This window comes from Lepidochelys olivacea (assembly GCF_965140295.1).
Source record: "Lepidochelys olivacea isolate rLepOli2 genome assembly, chromosome: 14".
Taxonomy (NCBI): Eukaryota; Metazoa; Chordata; order Testudines; family Cheloniidae; genus Lepidochelys; species Lepidochelys olivacea.
Genome location: NC_140424.1, coordinates 46,054,665 through 46,071,996, shown reverse-complemented (window position 1 = coordinate 46,071,996; position 17,332 = coordinate 46,054,665). Strand labels below are relative to the sequence as shown.

General features: G+C 72.1%; 2 protein-coding genes across 6 annotated transcripts; both read right to left on the bottom strand.

The window, feature by feature from the left end:
- Positions 1-657: 657 nt before the first annotated feature.
- On the bottom strand, positions 658-4,614 carry HSD17B8 (hydroxysteroid 17-beta dehydrogenase 8). Of its 3 annotated transcripts, XM_084647005.1 has the most exons (9): positions 4,527-4,614; positions 3,502-3,704; positions 3,060-3,176; positions 2,883-2,978; positions 2,570-2,655; positions 2,117-2,201; positions 1,496-1,538; positions 1,192-1,266; positions 658-850 (listed from the first exon to the last, which is right to left on the bottom strand). In XM_084647005.1, exons 1-9 carry the CDS (start codon positions 4,570-4,572, stop codon positions 834-836), a joined length of 768 nt encoding a protein of 255 aa, XP_084503131.1. In that variant the 5' UTR covers positions 4,573-4,614; the 3' UTR covers positions 658-833. The 3 variants fall into 3 exon arrangements, with proteins under 3 accessions (XP_084503131.1, XP_084503132.1, XP_084503133.1); XM_084647006.1 differs by lacking the exon at positions 1,496-1,538; XM_084647007.1 differs by lacking the exon at positions 2,883-2,978.
- A 320-nt stretch (positions 4,615-4,934) lies between these two features.
- On the bottom strand, positions 4,935-17,112 carry SLC39A7 (solute carrier family 39 member 7). Of its 3 annotated transcripts, XM_084646884.1 has the most exons (8): positions 16,978-17,112; positions 9,514-10,078; positions 9,243-9,411; positions 8,928-9,011; positions 8,432-8,569; positions 7,497-7,631; positions 7,158-7,354; positions 4,935-6,616 (listed from the first exon to the last, which is right to left on the bottom strand). In XM_084646884.1, the coding sequence occupies exons 2-8, from the start codon at positions 10,063-10,065 to the stop codon at positions 6,365-6,367; spliced, it is 1,527 nt and encodes a 508-aa protein (XP_084503010.1). In that variant the 5' UTR covers positions 10,066-10,078; positions 16,978-17,112; the 3' UTR covers positions 4,935-6,364. The 3 variants fall into 3 exon arrangements, with proteins under 3 accessions (XP_084503010.1, XP_084503009.1, XP_084503011.1); XM_084646883.1 differs by lacking the exon at positions 16,978-17,112 and having other exon boundaries at positions 9,514-10,447; XM_084646885.1 differs by lacking the exons at positions 8,928-9,011; positions 16,978-17,112 and having other exon boundaries at positions 9,514-10,447.
- Between the last annotated feature and the right edge of the window lie 220 nt (positions 17,113-17,332).

Here is a 17,332-nt window from a genome sequence, read left to right as displayed (position 1 = left end):
CTCCCCCCAGCGACTCCCCCCGCCCGCCCCGCCGGGACAAGGGGGCGGCGGCTTCAAACAGGAGGGAAGCGTGTGGGATGGACAGAGCCCCCTTCCCTCCCCACAGCCAGCCCCCTAATCCCCCTGCCCCTCCTCCCCACACCCCATCCCCTCTCCCCACACCCAGCCCACAATCTCCCTGCCCCTCATCCCCACAGCCCCCTAATCCACTCTTCCCCCACCTCTCCTCCCCTTCCCAGAGCCCCCCCCCACTCCCTGCCTCCACCTCCCCACAGTCCTCTAATCCCACAGCCCCCTCACCAATATCCCCACTCCTCCCCTCCCCCAGCTCTTATACCCCCAGGCCCCGAACCCCTGCCCACCACCTGTCCCAGTCCCTCCCCTTTCCCCCAGCCCCAGGGTCCCCCCACCCCCCGCGGCTGCAAACACTCATTAATGCAGCCCCACACGCAGCCTCCTCCAGGGATTTGTCGCTGGGTTACAGAGGAGAAACTGAGGCACAAAGAGAGGAACGGAGTGCACAGAGCCAGGGGGTGAACCCAGGAGTCCAGGCTCCCAACGCCCCCAGCCTGCTCTAACCCACTAGACCCCTCTCCTTTCCCAGAGTCAGTGACAGAACCCAGGGAGCATCAGGGAAGAAAACAATGGGAGACAGAATCAGCCTGGTACAATCAGTGTTTTATTTTATAATGCCTCCCGGACCCCTCAAACTCAGGTCTGCTCCCCAGATCCTGCAGGGCTCGGGGCTTCCCGGGGGGCAGCTCACGGGGGCACTTGGCAATCGCTGCGTCCCCCAGTGGTGGGCGTGTGTCCAGAGGCTGGGGGCAGATCCATCAGAGAAAGAGACCCCCTGCAACAGAGAGAGAATGGGGGAGCCCCGATGGAGGAGGGAGCCCCCAACTGTTTCCCCCCTCTCCCTCGTCTCTCTGTTCCTCCAGCTTTCCCCCCACCCATGGCCCTACTCCCAAGCACCCTGTATCACTTCCCCTCCCCCCATCCCTCCTGGTTGGTCTCTACCCCACAAACGCCTAGTCCCCTCCCAGAGCCGAGATAGGACCCAGGAGTCCTGGCTCCCAGCCCCCCCTGCTCTAACCCATTAGACCCCACACCCCTGGTCTCCCGGAGCTGGGCTAGAACCCAGGAGTCCTGGCTCCCAGGCCTCCCCCGCCCTGCCGCCGCCCCGCCCCATACCTGTCACCTCCACACTGGCCCCTGTTATGTAACGACTCTCCTCTGAGGCCAGGAAAGCGCATACGTCAGCAACCTCTGGGGGCAGAAGGGGGGGGGTCAGTAACAGCCACACGTGTGGGGTCCACAGCCCCTTACCTCGTGGGGAGCGTTCCGTACAACACCCCAAATCAGTGTGCACAGCCCTGACCCCCCAGTACCCCAATCTATACATGCACCCCCCAGAACTGTGCCCAACACCCCTCCTCCCCACACCTGACAGATCCAGCCCCCCCTGCACAGGGCACCCTGAGTCAGGGGGTCTCACCTTTGGGGTCCCCGAGTCGTCCCAACGGCACCATCCCTGCAAACTGAGCAGCGGGAGGGGAGGGGTCAGAGATGGCTGCTGAGCATGGAGCCCCCCTGCACCCCAGGGGAAAGGGGGGAACTAGGGGACAAGGCACGGATCTGCAGGGGAAGGAGAGGTGTTGCAGGGGGGAGGGGGGAATAAGGGGTTATGGGCTGGGTGCTTCAGGGGATATAGCGCACACCCCCCACCCCCCGTGCACCACTTAGATGAAGCTCACAGCCCCAGATAGTCCCATCCAGGGCACTGCTCCGAGGAAGCTCACAGCCCCAATATCTCCCATCCCCTAGGTTGTGGAACAATGGGGGGTTCTGGGCAGGAATAAGGGGTGCAGAGAGATTGTGGGGCTCAGTGGGGAGGAGGGCACTGGGGGAGGTATGAGACAGAGGAGGTTGTGGGGGGCAGGGTGACGGGGGAATATGGGGCAGGTTCTTCAGAGGGAAAGGTGGGCTGGGCATGTGGATAACGGGGTAGAGGGGGACTATGGGGCAGAGAAGGGTTGTGGGGCTCAGGATGATACAGGGCAGATTCTCTGAAGGGAGGGGGCGGGGGAGTTATGGGGCCCAGCGCCTCCGGTGTTACCTTCTGCAGCACTTTGGGAGGGACCTTGTCCGTCATGGGGGTGGTGATGAACCCGGGAAGCACCACATTACAGCGGATCCCGAACCTGGGGGGGACCATGGGGGAGAGGGCAGCCCCCCTGCCTGGTTACCACAGCTCCCCCTGGCCTGCTTCCCCCCACCAGCCAGCTGCCTCCAACACCTCCATCCCAGCCTAAGCCCCAGGCCCCCAACATCCCAGCACAGCACCCCCACACCATCCCCCTGCCCTACAGCCTGCCACCCTGCCCATGATTTGCCCTACTTTTCCCAGGCCTCCTCAGCCTGCCCCCCAGCTGCACCCACCAGCCTGTACCCACAGCCTGGCCTGCCCACCCTGCAGCCTGCCCTGCAGTCCTCCCCCCCAAGCCTGCCCCCCTGCCCTACAGTCCCCCCGCAGCCTGACCCCCTGCCCACTTGGACTGCCCAGCCCCACCTGGCCAACTCTTTGGCAGCGGTCTTGGTCAGCCCCTCCACACCAGCCTTGGACGCTGCGTAGCTCACCTGCCCCAGGTTCCCCACCTGTCAGGGAGAGGGACATGTGAGTACAGGACACTGCTCCGGGGAAGCTCACAGCCCGCATTATCTCTCCCCCAGGGCACTGCTCTGGAGAAGTTCAGAACCCCCATTATCATCCCCAGGGCACTGCTCCAAGGAAGCTGACAGCCCCCACTATCCCCCCCCCCATGGCACTGCTCCAGGGAAGCTGACAGCCCCTATTATCCTCTGAGGAAGCTCACAGCTCTCACCTTGCCCACGATGCTGCCCATGTTGATGATGGACCCCCCTGGGGCTCCGCTCTCCACCAGCCCCCGCGCCACAGCCTGGGTGACCAGGAAGGTTCCCTGGGGAGAGGGGGCCAAGTTAGCCGGGAGGGATCCTAGCTGGGGGGGCCCTGCCCTGCCCCCGTCCGGAGACCCCTGTACCTTGAGGTTGACTTGGAGCACCTTGTCGAATGCCGCCTCTGTCTGCTTGAGCAGGAACTCGTCCATGGTGATCCCAGCGCAGCTCACGCAGACCCGGGGTGGGGCGGAGAACTGGGCCTGAGGACAGCAGGGGTTCAGGGAGCCTGGGTTCTCCCAGAGGCCAGTGGGGGCTTGTGCTTAGAGTGGGGGGGGGGCGGAATCAGAGGGCCTGGGTTCTTCTGGAGGCCAGTGGGACCTAGTGGTTAGAGCATGTGTGTGTGTGTGTTTGTGAGCGGGTGGGGGGGGATGTCAGGACACCTGGGTTCTCAGGGAGGGCAGTGGGGCCCAGTGGTTAGAGTGGTGGGGTGGGAGTCAGGACTCCTGGGTTCCCTGGGAGGGGAGAGGAATCTACTGGTTACAATGGGGAGAGCCCGGACTCCTGGGTTCTCTCCAGCCCTATTACCTGGATCCGAGCCATGAGCTCCCCCACGCTCTGGGCGGAGCTGACGTCCACCCCGAATGCCTTGTGCTCCTGGCCGGGCTCCCCCCGTGGCAGCCCCCGCACTGTCTCTGCAGCCCCCACTTCATTCTGGTCAGCCACGGCCACCAGCGCCCCCTCCTCGGCCAGCCGGGCACAGACTGCACGGCCAATCCCGCTGCCCCCGCCTGCCGTGGGGGGGACCAGGGTCAGGGACGGGGTGGGGGGGACCCAGAACCCCTCCAGGGACCCCCAGAAACACCCCCCAGCAGACAGCCATACCAGTCTCCCTCCCCCGCCTGCCGTGGGGGGACCAGGGTCAGGGACGGGGTGGGGGGGACCCAGAACCCCTCCAGGGACCCCCAGAAACACCCCCCAGCAGACAGTCATACCAGTCTCCCTCCCCCGCCTGCCGTGGGGGGGACCAGGGTCAGGGACGGGGTGGGGGGGACCCAGAACCCCTCCAGGGACCCCCAGAAACACCCCCCAGCAGACAGTCATACCAGTCTCCCTCCCCCGCCTGCCGTGGGGGGACCAGGGTCAGGGACGGGGTGGGGGGGACCCAGAACCCCTCCAGGGACCCCCAGAAACACCCCCCAGCAGACAGCCATACCAGTCTCCCTCCCCCGCCTGCCGTGGGGGGACCAGGGTCAGGGACGGGGTGGGGGACCCAGAACCCCTCCAGGGACCCCCAGAAACACCCCCCAGCAGACAGTCATACCAGTCTCCCTCCCCCGCCTGCCGTGGGGGGACCAGGGTCAGGGACGGGGTGGGGGGGACCCAGAACCCCTCCAGGGACCCCCAGAAACACCCCCCAGCAGACAGTCATACCAGTCTCCCTCCCCCGCCTGCCGTGGGGGGACCAGAACCCCCCCCCGAACCTCCCCCAGCCGCAGGGAGGCCTCAAAATCCCCCAAATGCCGGGTGGGGGAGGGGTGCCCGTGCCCCCCGCCTCAGCCCCCCATGGGGGGGTTCAGGCCCCGCCCCCGAGCGCCCCCTGCTGGGGGCACCTGTCACCAGGGCCAGCGTGGAGCGGAGCCGCAGCGGGGCCGCCATGACAGCGGGCGGGGACCACAGAGCGGGCGCGGGGACGGGCCCCAGGGGCGGCGGCGCTAGGCGGGAACTCTATGGTCAGAGTCCTCCCGGCCCAGGGGGCGGGACTCCTGGGTTCCCTCCCTGCTTGGGGGTTGGGAGCCAGGGCCAGACCCTGATGGAGCAGGCAGAGGGGGGTCACTCTGTGCCCCCTGCTTTCCATGGGGTACCGCCACCCCCCTCCTCCAGCACATACAGACTTCGCACCAACAGCGTCTCAGATTATTGTTTAATTTGTTAATTAATGACACAATTTTCGCTACAATCATCCACAAAATAGTCCTGCAAGGCCCCACCCTGCCCCCTCCTGGCCCCCAACCCACCCATACAAAAGCAAAATCATATACAAAAATACACCCCCTTATAAAACCTTTCCTGCCCACCCCGGGGAGCAATTGACCCCACAACCACCAGGCTCCAAAGTCACCCCCAATTAACAGTCCCTCCCCCAGGACATACCATTCAATAGGGACACCACTGAGCCGGGTGCTTGTGATTCACCCTCCAGCTCCGGACGCCTGGGTCCGCATGGCCCCCCTTGATCCTGCAGTTCGTGCTAATTCCTCCAGGTGCCTGGGTCTGCATGCCAATCCCCCCCTCCCCCAGCAGCCCCAGATGACTGGGTCTGCTTGTCCCCTCCATCACCAAAGCCCCTGCACCCCAGAATCACCCCCAGTCCCCTCCAAAATAACCTCTGTCGGGGAACTGTCCCCTAGCAGTGTCTTGATTAGCCCCCACTCTGTCCCCCTTGGTCCCCAGTGTGGTAGGGGGCTCAGGGCAGCTCCCCCATATGGAACTAGCCTGGATAGCTGCTCTGGTTTGGGGGCCACACAGGGTGGGTTGTGGCAGAGAATTCTGGGTAATTACCCCAATAAAACCTGGTCCAAGAAGCAAAGGATTCTGGGTAACCCCCCATGTAGCCCCCCATGTGGTCCAGAGGGCAGGGGCTTTTCTCCCCATCTTCTCTAAACCAACCCATGATGTGGCCCAGAGGATTCACTTCCATAAACTCCCCCTTCCAAAGGAAGGGGCGGCCCAGCTGCCCCCCTAGGGGGACACACAGGGCCGGGGAGGTGGGGAGGGACTTGGTTTTTGACCCTCCCAGAAAACAAATCAAACAGCATCACATTATCTCCCCCGCCCCAGGTTCGCACACTCCCTGTTCAGCTGATGCTCCTGGATGCCGGGGCCCATGAGATTCCCCCCACCCTGGTGTCTGGGCCATCCTCTGTCCCTGGCTGCTGGGGCTGTGCGGCTGACCCCCTCTCCCAAGCAGAGATGCCTGCGTCTACAGGGCACCTCATATCCCTGGAGTCTATATGGTGCCTGCCCCAAGGTCTAACCCAGCCCCGGAGCCTGCACTGTGCAGGGTCCACGTCACCACCCAACCCCAGAGAGTGTCAGCACCTGGACACCAGTGTCCATGCCACCCTCTCCCCACAGCACGCACTGCAGCCTCCCTGTCCCCCAGAAACCCCCAGGGCTCACACAGCACCCCTGCCCTGGGGGGAAGCTCTGTGTGGACCCAGGCATCCTGGTCACCAGGATTCATGTGGCTTCCCCCCCACAGCCCACATAACATCCCCCATCCTGGGCACCAGGGTCCATGCAGAGCTGGTCCCCACTCCCCTCCCCCCTGTGTCCCGGATGCCAGGGTCCACCACACCCCCTGCCCCAGGAGTCCACATGGAGTCCCATCCCGGACGCCTGGGTCCACACGCCACCGCCCCCCCCAGGCGCCCCCCGCTGGGGCCTGCTACTCGTACTGTGCGATGAGCACCATCATGGCGACGCCGCAGACCAGACCCAGCACCTCCAGCAGGGACTGCAGGGGCGCCGCGTCCCGCAGCAGCTCCGGGATCACCGAGACAGTGCCCACGTAGATGAACCCGCCCGCCGTGAAGGGCAGGATCCAGGCTGTGGCCGCCTCTCCGATGCCCTCGGCCAGCAGTGAGCAGGCCGTGCCCGCCAGGGCGCCCAGCGCTGTCAGCAGCTGCAGCTTCATCGCCTGTGGGGGAGAGAGAGTCACAGACCGGGGGAAGCAGGCCCTGCTTTCCAGCGCCCCCAGCGTCCATGTCACTGTGAACACGGGGGGGGGGCAAGAACCTGTGGGGGGAAAGAAAGTCACAGATGGGGGGGAGCAGGCCCTGTTTTTCGGCACCCCCAGCTGTCACAACCTCACTGTGTGCATGGGAGGGGGGGGAAGGGGAGAGAGAGGCAGAAAGGTCCAGGGAAGTCTGGGGAGGTGGGGGACCAGAGGTTAGACGTGGGGGGGCTGGCGCAGTAGGGAGGGACAGGGAGTGCTCTGGGGATATAGACGGGGCCAGGGGGTCAGTGGAGGGCTATGGGCTTTGGTGGGACTGGGGGGTAAGTGGGGGTTTGGGGCAGGGTCAGCAGAAGAATACAGGGGGATGGGGTCAGGCCTTAGCAGGAGTCCCGGGGAGGGGTAAGTAGGGGAATATAGGGGCGGGGTCAGGCAGCAGTGGGGGTCCCGGGGAGGAGTTAGCAAGGGGGCAGGGTCAGCAGAGATCCTGGGGCGGGGGCTGTACCTTGCGCTTGCTGCAGCCCGACTGGACGAGAATGGCGAAGTCGCCCACTTCATGGGGCACCTCATGCAGCAGCACGGTGAGGGTGGTGACGGCCCCCACACCGGCCCCCGCCAGGAACGACGCCCCGATCGCCAGCCCGTCCGTGAAGTTGTGCGTCAGGTCAGCCGCCAGGTTCAGGTACCCTGAGACCTTCATTGCTGGGGGGAGGGAGACAAGAGTTGAAACACCTCCAACCTGATCACCTCCCCCCCTTATCCTTCCCCAGATGCTCTCTGTGCCATGGTGCCCCCCCACGGACCCAGCTCCCTCCCTCCAACACCCCCCCCCCCGACAACTTACCGGATTCCTGAGTCCGCTCCTCTAACTCCTGGCCCCTCTTCTTGGGGGCTGCCTTGTCAGGGGCACGCACCTTGCCAGCCTTCCTCTCCTGGGGCCCGTTGTCCTCCTCACCAGAGCTGCTCTTCGCCTTGGGAGCTGCAGGTGGACCGGGAGGTAGGTGGGGGGGTCAGGGCTGATGCTCTAGTCCCACCCCCAGGAGCCCGCCCAGGGACAGTGCAGGGAGAGGAGGAAGACTCTCACTACTGTGTGGGTCCAGGACCCCCCAGCACCCCTCCCACTGATCCCTAGAGTCACTTGCAGACCCCCATCAGGGCCCTTGTATGGACATCCCCCCACACCTTCCCAAACCCACTCCAATCCATGGATTCCGAGGCCAGAAGGAACTGTCTGACCCCCTGTACAGCACAGGCCAGAGACCTGACCCACGATAATCCCCAGAGCAAATCTCAGAGAGAACCAGCCAACCGTGAGTTAAATACAGCCGGGGTGGAGAATCTGCCAGGACCTCGGGAAATGGTTCCACTTGTTTATTCCCCTCCCTGTTAAAAGCTCCCAGCCGGTGGATGGCGTTAGACCTTTCTGGGCTACACCGGGGAGCCCGGCCGGAAATCTTCATCTCCTTCATGTCACGCCTTCACCGTCTCCTGGTTCAGCGAACCACATGGAGCTCCTGGACTCCAGGGTTTGCGGCCCTTTCACCGCTCTCATGGCTCTTCTCTGACCCCTCCCCAATGTATCCCCAGCCCACTGGAGTTGCAGGTTTCAGAACCGGACCTGGGATTCTAACAACAGGCACAAGCAGGGGCTGCTGGAGATGGGGGAGGGTGTTCCAGCTGGTCCGTACCATGGCTGTGCCACCGTGGCTCTACCCATGGGCAGGGGATCGGGGGGGGGGCGTGGGGGGCTGGGACATGGGGGTCTTCTGGGGTACATACCATGGCTGTGCCCGCCGTGGCTGTGCCCGTGGCCATGTCCCCCTTTCATGTGCCTCACAAACTTCTCCACCACCAGGAAGGCTACGATGCCAGCCAGCACCCAGAGCCCCACAGCCATCATCCGCTGGTGATCCTGCCCTGGGGGGCAGAGACAATGTTGGGCAGGCTGTGAAAGAGACTGCCAGCCCCCCCTCCCCCCACCATGGTACAGCCCCCCTCCCAGGAGCAGAGCCCCACTACTGTCACTTGCCAGGGATGCTGTCCTTGGGGCGGGGGGGAAGAGTACCAACCCACTAACCTGCTCTCCACTACACCTCCCCTATAGCCATTACCCCCATCCCCTGTCCTAGCCACAGACACGAGCCACTCCAGCTCTCCATAGAACCCCTAGCCCTTCTGGGCCCCCTTCATGCTGCCCCACACAAACCTCCAACCACAGCCCCCTTTCCCCAGTCTGTCCAGCTTTCCTTCCCCCACCCACTGCCCCCGGCCTCACCTTGATGGGAGTGACCATGGCCAGGCGACACCGTGGGGGAGTGAGAATGGGCATGGCCGCCCTCCACGTGGTGGGAATGGGGCACTGGGGAGGGAAAGGGGCAGAGATGAGTGACCAGACCCCCGAGAGGGGAGAGGGCCCATTTCCTGCCCCCTGAGCCAGATGGGCCGCACCACAGGCGCCTCCCAGAGAGGAATGCCCTGTATCCCATTCCCCGCCCCTGAGCCAGCCAGTCCCCCTGCCCCAGGCCGGAGTGGAGCTGGGACCCTGAGAGGCGAGAGGCCCCTTGTCCCATTCCGTCTGTGTGCCGCTCACCCAGCGCGTGGGGGATGAGGTGCAGGAAGGCATCCCCCAGGAGTCCCCCCGAGGCAAAGCTGAGCAGCAGCCTGAGCAGGGCCTGGTGCTGGGAAGTGTTTGACTCCACGGGGATGAGAAAGAGGATGAAGTAGGGGGCGGCACTGATCAGCAAGGTGGCTCCGATGGCCTGCAGAGGTTGGGGGAAGGGGGGAGGAGAGAGACTGTCAGGGGGTTACGCCGCTGCAAGCACGTGCAAGGCAGCACCTCCACGTTTGACACGGGAACTCACGTGTGTCCACAGCTTGACCAAGTCCTGCCTCTCCTTCCCAGGCAACTGCTGGTGGCTCGGGGACCCCTCAGCCGAGTGCGCAACATGGACCTCCTCGGGCTGGTGGCTAAAGTCAGCCTGGCTGGGGCCGTGGAAGTCCTCGTGTGAATGCCCATGGCCATGAAAGTCCTCGTGTGAATGACCATGGCCGTGGAAGTCCTCGTGAGAGTGGCTGTGATCAGCATGGCTGTGGCCATGGTGCAGATCCTTGTGGCTGTGCCCGGCGTGGCTGTGCCCGGCGTGGCTGTGCCCGTGGTACAGATCCTCGTGGCTGTGCCCATGGTACAGATCCTCGTGGCTGTGCCCGGCGTGGCTGTGGTGCAGATCCTCGTGGCTGTGCCCGGCGTGGCTGTGGCCGTGGTGCAGATCCTCGTGGCTGTGCCCGGCGTGGCTGTGGCCGTGGTGCAGATCCTCATGCGAAGAAGTGATCTGTATCAGCGCTGCACAGACCATCACGGTGGCGATTGGGCCACAGAGTCCCGCTCTGCCCTGCGTCCATCCAGGCAGCACCATCCTGCTGTCACGGCTGGAAAGCGGGAGTGGGAGCATGACCGTCCCCGTCACGCTCACATATCCCCTCGAGTCCCCGCTCCTTCCAGCGGAGGTAGAGGGGCCACAGAAACGTGGAAGAAACTCTAGAGAGGCCAGTGTAAAACCACGGAGGGGCAGCAGGGTCTAGAGCCTGCTCGACACAACCACTCCCATGACCGGAGCCGATCTAGCGCTGCAGGGCCACAGGGCTGGCGGCGGGCCCAGAGCGGCCCTGCGGGGACACAGGGCTCAGCGGCTCGGGGATCTCCCGGGCGCGGGGCGGCTGAGGGGTCCTGCAGGGACACGGGGCTCAGCGGCTCGGGGATCTGAGGGGCGGGGGACCCAGGGGCCCGGCGGGAACACGGGGCTCGGGGATCTGCGGGGCGGGGGGCCCAGGGGCCCGGCGGGGGCTCGGGGATCGGCGGGGCGGGGGGCCCAGGGGCCTGGCGGGGACACGGGGATCGGCGGGGCGGGGGGCCCAGGGGCCCGGCGGGGACACGGGGATCGGCGGGGCGGGGGGCCCAGGGGCCCGGCGGGGACACGGGGCTCGGGGATCGGCGGGGCGGGGGGCCCAGGGGCCCGGCGGGGACACGGGGCTTGGGGATCTGCGGGGCAGGGGGCCCAGCGGGGACACGGGGCTCGGGGATCTGCGGGGCGGGGGGCCCAGGGGCCCGGCGGGGACACGGGGCTCAGGGATCTGTGGGGCGGGGGGCCCAGGGGCCCGGCGGGGACACGGGGATCTGCGGGGCGGGGGGCCCAGGGGCCCGGCGGGGACACGGGGATCTGCGGGGCGGGGGCCCAGGGGCCTGGCGGGGACACGGGGCTCAGCGACTCGGGGATCTGCGGGGCGGGGGGCCCAGGGGCCCAGCGGGGACACGGGGATCTGCGGGGCGGGGGCCCAGGGGCCCGGCGGGGACACGGGGCTCGGGGATCTGCGGGGCGGGGGGCCCAGGGGCCCGGCGGGGACACGGGGCTCGGGGATCTGCGGGGCGGGGGGCCCAGGGGCCCGGCGGGGACACGGGGCTCGGGGATCTGCGGGGCGGGGGGCCCAGCGGGGACACGGGGCTCGGGGATCTGCGGGGCGGGGGGCCCAGCGGGGACACGGGGCTTGGGGATCTGCGGGGCGGGGGGCCCAGCGGGGACACGGGGCTCGGGGATCTGCGGGGCGGGGGGCCCAGGGGCCCGGCGGGGACACGGGGCTCGGGGATCTGTGGGGCGGGGGGCCCAGGGGCCCGGCGGGGACACGGGGATCTGCGGGGCGGGGGGCCCAGGGGCCCGGCGGGGACACGGGACTCAGCGCCTCGGGGATCTGCGGGGCGGGGGGCTCAGGGGCCCGGCGGGGACACGGGGCTCAGCGCCTCGGGGATCTGCGGGGCGGGGGCCCAGGGGCCCGGCGGGGACACGGGGCTCGGGGATCTGCGGGGCGGGGGGCCCAGGGGCCCGGCGGGGACACGGGGATCTGTGGGGCGGGGGGCCCAGGGGCCCGGCGGGGACACGGGGATCTGCGGGGCGGGGGCCCAGGGGCCCGGCGGGGACACGGGGCTCAGCGCCTCGGCGTTCTGCGGGGCGGGGCGCTCAGGGGCCCGGTGGGGACACGGGGATCGGGGATCTGCGGGGCGGGGGGCCAGGGGCCCGGCGGGGACACGGGGATCGGGGATCTGCGGGGCGGGGGGCCCAGGGGCCCGGCGGGGACACGGGGCTCGGGGATCTGCGGGGCGGGGGGCCCAGGGGCCCGGCGGGGACACGGGGATCTGCGGGGCGGGGATCTGCGGGGCGGGGGGCCCAGGGGCCCGGCGGGGACACGGGGCTCGGGGATCTGCGGGGCGGGGGGCCCAGGGGCCCGGCGGGGACACGGGGATCTGCGGGGCGGGGGGCCCAGGGGCCCGGCGGGGACACGGGGATCTGCGGGGCGGGGATCTGCGGGGCGGGGGGCCCAGGGGCCCGGCGGGGACACGGGGCTCGGGGATCTGCGGGGCGGGGGGCCCAGGGGCCCGGCGGGGACACGGGGATCTGCGGGGCGGGGGGCCCAGGGGCCCGGCGGGGACACGGGGATCTGCGGGGCGGGGGCCCAGGGGCCCGGCGGGGACACGGGGCTCGGGGATCAGCGGGGCGGGGGGCTCAGGGGCCCGGCGGGGACACGGGGATCTGCGGGGCGGGGGCCCAGGGGCCCGGCGGGGACACGGGGCTCGGGGATCTGCGGGGCGGGGGGCCCAGGGGCCCGGCGGGGACACGGGGATCTGCGGGGCGGGGGGCCCAGGGGCCCGGCGGGGACACGGGGCTCGGGGATCTGCGGGGCGGGGGGCTCAGGGGCCCGGCGGGGACACGGGGCTCGGGGATCTGCGGGGCGGGGGGCCCAGGGGCCCGGCGGGGACACGGGGATCTGCGGGGCGGGGGGCCCAGGGGCCCGGCGGGGCTCGGGGATCTGCGGGGCGGGGGGCCCAGGGGCCCGGCGGGGACACGGGGATCTGCGGGGCGGGGGGCCCAGGGGCCCGGCGGGGACACGGGGACCTGCGGGGCGGGGGGCCCAGGGGCCCGGCGGGGACACGGGGATCTGCGGGGCGGGGGGCCCAGGGGCCCGGCGGGGACACGGGGATCTGCGGGGCGGGGGGCCCAGGGGCCCGGCGGGGCTCGGGGATCTGCGGGGCGGGGGGCCCAGGGGCCCGGCGGGGACACGGGGATCTGCGGGGCGGGGGGCTCAGGGACCCGGCGGGGACACGGGGATCTGCGGGGCGGGGGGCCAGGGGCCCGGCGGGGACACGGGGATCGGGGATCTGCGGGGCGGGGGGCCCAGGGGCCCGGCGGGGACACGGGGCTCGGGGATCTGCGGGGCGGGGGGCCCAGGGGCCCGGCGGGGACACGGGGATCTGCGGGGCGGGGGGCCCAGGGGCCCGGCGGGGACACGGGGATCTGCGGGGCGGGGGGCCCAGGGGCCCGGCGGGGACACGGGGATCTGCGGGGCGGGGGGCCCAGGGGCCCGGCGGGGACACGGGGATCTGCGGGGCGGGGGGCCCAGGGGCCCGGCGGGGACACGGGGCTCGGGGATCTGTGGGGCGGGGGGCCAGGGGCCCGGCGGGGACACGGGGCTCGGGGATCTGCGGGGCGGGGGGCCCAGGGGCCCGGCGGGGACACGGGGCTCGGGGATCTGTGGGGCGGGGGGCCCAGGGGCCCGGCGGGGACACGGGGCTCGGGGATCTGCGGGGCGGGGGGCCAGGGGCCCGGCGGGGACACGGGGATCGGGGATCTGCGGGGCGGGGGGCCCAGGGGCCTGGCGGGGACACAGGGCTCGGGGATCTGTGGGGCGGGGGGCCCAGGGGCCCGGCGGGGACACGGGGATCTGCGGGGCGGGGGCCCAGGGGCCCGGCGGGGACACGGGGATCTGCGGGGCGGGGGGCCCAGGGGCCCGGCGGGGCTCGGGGATCTGCGGGGCGGGGGGCCCAGGGGCCCGGCGGGGCTTGGGGATCTGCGGGGCGGGGGGCCCAGGGGCCCGGCGGGGACACGGGGATCTGCGGGGCGGGGGGCTCAGGGACCCGGCGGGGACACGGGGATCTGCGGGGCGGGGGCCCAGGGGCCCGGCGGGGACACGGGGATCTGCGGGGCGGGGGCCCAGGGGCCCGGCGGGGACACGGGGATCTGCGGGGCGGGGGGCCCAGGGGCCCGGCGGGGCTCGGGGATCTGCGGGGCGGGGGGCCCAGGGGCCCGGCGGGGACACGGGGCTCGGGGATCTGCGGGGCGGGAGGCTCAGGGGCCCGGCGGGGACACGGGGCTCGGGGATCTGTGGGGCGGGGGGCCCAGGGGCCCGGCGGGGACACGGGGACCTGCGGGGCGGGGGGCCCAGGGGCCCGGCGGGGACACGGGGACCTGCGGGGCGGGGGGCTCAGGGACCCGGCGGGGACACGGGGATCTGCGGGGCGGGGGGCCCAGGGGCCCGGCGGGGACACGGGGACCTGCGGGGCGGGGGGCCCAGGGGCCCGGCGGGGCTCGGGGATCTGCGGGGCGGGGGGCCAAGGGCCCGGCGGGGACACGGGGATCGGCGGGGCGGGGGGCCCAGGGGCCCGGCGGGGACACGGGGCCAGGGGCCCGGCGGGGACACGGGGATCTGCGGGGCGGGGGCCCAGGGGCCCGGCGGGGACACGGGGCTCGGGGATCTGCGGGGCGGGGGGCCCAGGGGCCCGGCGGAGACACGGGGATCTGCGGGGCGGGGATCTGCGGGGCGGAGGGCCCAGGGGCCCGGCGGGGACACGGGGCTCGGGGATCTGCGGGGCCGGGGGCCCAGGGGCCCGGCGGGGACACGGGGATCTGCGGGGCGGGGGGCCCAGGGGCCCGGCGGGGACACGGGGATCTGCGGGGCGGGGGGCCCAGGGGCCCGGCGGGGACACGGGGCTCGGGGATCTGCGGGGCGGGGGGCCCAGGGGCCCGGCGGGGACACGGGGATCTGCGGGGCGGGGGGCTCAGGGGCCCGGCGGGGACACGGGGCTCGGGGATCTGCGGGGCGGGGGGCCCAGGGGGGACACGGGGCTCGGGGATCTGCGGGGCGGGGGGCCCAGGGGCTCGGCGGAGACACGGGGATCTGCGGGGCGGGGATCTGCGGGGCGGAGGGCCCAGGGGCCCGGCGGGGACACGGGGCTCGGGGATCTGCGGGGCCGGGGGCCCAGGGGCCCGGCCGGGACACGGGGATCTGCGGGGCGGGGGGCCCAGGGGCCCGGCGGGGACACGGGGATCTGCGGGGCGGGGGGCCCAGGGGCCCGGCGGGGACACGGGGCTCGGGGATCTGCGGGGCGGGGGGCCCAGGGGCCCGGCGGGGACACGGGGATCTGCGGGGCGGGGGGCTCAGGGGCCCTGCGGGGACACGGGGATCTGTGGGGCGGGGGGCCCAGGGGCCCGGCGGGGACACGGGGATCTGTGGGGCGGGGGGCCCAGGGGCCCGGCGGGGACACGGGGCTCAGCGCCTCGGGGATCTGCGGGGTGGGGGGCTCAGGGGCCCGGCGGGGACACGGGGCTCGGGGATCTGCGGGGCGGGGGGCTCAGGGGCCCGGCGGGGACACGGGGCTCGGGGATCTGTGGGGCGGGGGCCCAGGGGCCCGGCGGGGACACGGGGCTCGGGGATCTGTGGGGCGGGGGCCCAGGGGCCCGGCGGGGACACGGGGATCTGCGGGGCGGGGGGCCCAGGGGCCCGGCGGGGACACGGGGATCTGCGGGGCGGGGGGCCCAGGGGCCCGGCGGGGACACGGGGCTCTGCGCCTCGGGGATCTGCGGGGCGGGGGGCTCAGGGGCCCGGCGGGGACACGGGGCTCAGCGCCTCGGGGATCTGCGGGGCGGGGGGCCCAAGGGCCCGGCGGGGACACGGGGATCTGTGGGGCGGGGGCCCAGCGGCCCGGCGGGGACACGGGGCTCAGCGCCTCGGGGATCTGCCGGGTGGGGGGCTCAGGGGCCCGGCGGGGACACGGGGATCGGGGATCTGCGGGGCGGGGGGCCAGGGGCCCGGCGGGGACACGGGGATCGGGGATCTGCGGGGCGGGGGGCCCAGGGGCCCGGCGGGGACACGGGGCTCGGGGATCTGCGGGGCGGGGGGCCCAGGGGCCCGGCGGAGACACGGGGATCTGCGGGGCGGGGATCTGCGGGGCGGAGGGCCCAGGGGCCCGGCGGGGACACGGGGCTCGGGGATCTGCGGGGCCGGGGGCCCAGGGGCCCGGCGGGGACACGGGGATCTGCGGGGCGGGGGGCCCAGGGGCCCGGCGGGGACACGGGGATCTGCGGGGCGGGGGGCCCAGGGGCCCGGCGGGGACACGGGGCTCGGGGATCTGCGGGGCGGGGGGCCCAGGGGCCCGGCGGGGACACGGGGATCTGCGGGGCGGGGGGCTCAGGGGCCCGGCGGGGACACGGGGCTCGGGGATCTGCGGGGCGGGGGCCCAGGGGCCCGGCGGGGACACGGGGCTCGGGGATCTGCGGGGCGGGGGGCCCAGGGGGGACACGGGGCTCGGGGATCTGCGGGGCGGGGGGCCCAGGGGCCCGGCGGAGACACGGGGATCTGCGGGGCGGGGATCTGCGGGGCGGAGGGCCCAGGGGCCCGGCGGGGACACGGGGCTCGGGGATCTGCGGGGCCGGGGGCCCAGGGGCCCGGCCGGGACACGGGGATCTGCGGGGCGGGGGGCCCAGGGGCCCGGCGGGGACACGGGGATCTGCGGGGCGGGGGGCCCAGGGGCCCGGCGGGGACACGGGGCTCGGGGATCTGCGGGGCGGGGGGCCCAGGGGCCCGGCGGGGACACGGGGATCTGTGGGGCGGGGGGCTCAGGGGCCCTGCGGGGACACGGGGATCTGTGGGGCGGGGGGCCCAGGGGCCCGGCGGGGACACGGGGCTCAGCGCCTCGGGGATCTGCGGGGTGGGGGGCTCAGGGGCCCGGCGGGGACACGGGGCTCGGGGATCTGCGGGGCCGGGGGCCCAGGGGCCCGGCCGGGACACGGGGATCTGCGGGGCGGGGGGCCCAGGGGCCCGGCGGGGACACGGGGATCTGCGGGGCGGGGGGCTCAGGGGCCCGGCGGGGACACGGGGCTCGGGGATCTGCGGGGCGGGGGGCTCAGGGACCCGGCGGGGACACGGGGATCTGCGGGGCGGGGGGCCAGGGGCCCGGCGGGTATTTACAGCCCGGGGCGGCCCAGCGGCCCTTCTGGCCGCGCATCTCTATGGCCACTGCCCCTCCGAGCGGCCCCTGCTCCGGCCCGCGGCCCCCAGCCTGGGCTGGTCCCGGGCCCCGCGGGGCCCCTCGAGCCCCCGACCCAAGGGCGCTCTAGCCGCCGACCCCTTCCTCTCTATGGCCCTGGGGCCCCGTCCTCCCAGCTCCCGATCCCACGCGGCCCCTCTAGCCCCCTCCCCCGTCTCTATGCCCCGGCGGGTCTCACCGTCACTGGGCTCCGTTAGCCCCGGCTCAGACCCGACGTGGCATCCAGGCTCCGCCCCCTCCAAAATCTCGCGGGAACAATGCCCAGCCCGTCCCCCCTCCCCCGCGAGCCGGCCGTGCCCCTCACAAAGATGGCGGCCACCATAGAGCGTCACATCGCCCCTCTTAAAGATGGAGGCAGCAGCAGGCCGCCAGTTTGCCCCTCACAAAAATGGTGACGGCGGCGACACGGATAGTTACCATGGGGACGGGTTGAAGCCCGACTAGAGGGCGCCATCTTTGTTTAGGGCGGAGCGCTTTCCCCCCCCACTGATGTGGTAGCAACCAACGGGGACAGTTTAGAATGTTCTCCCCTC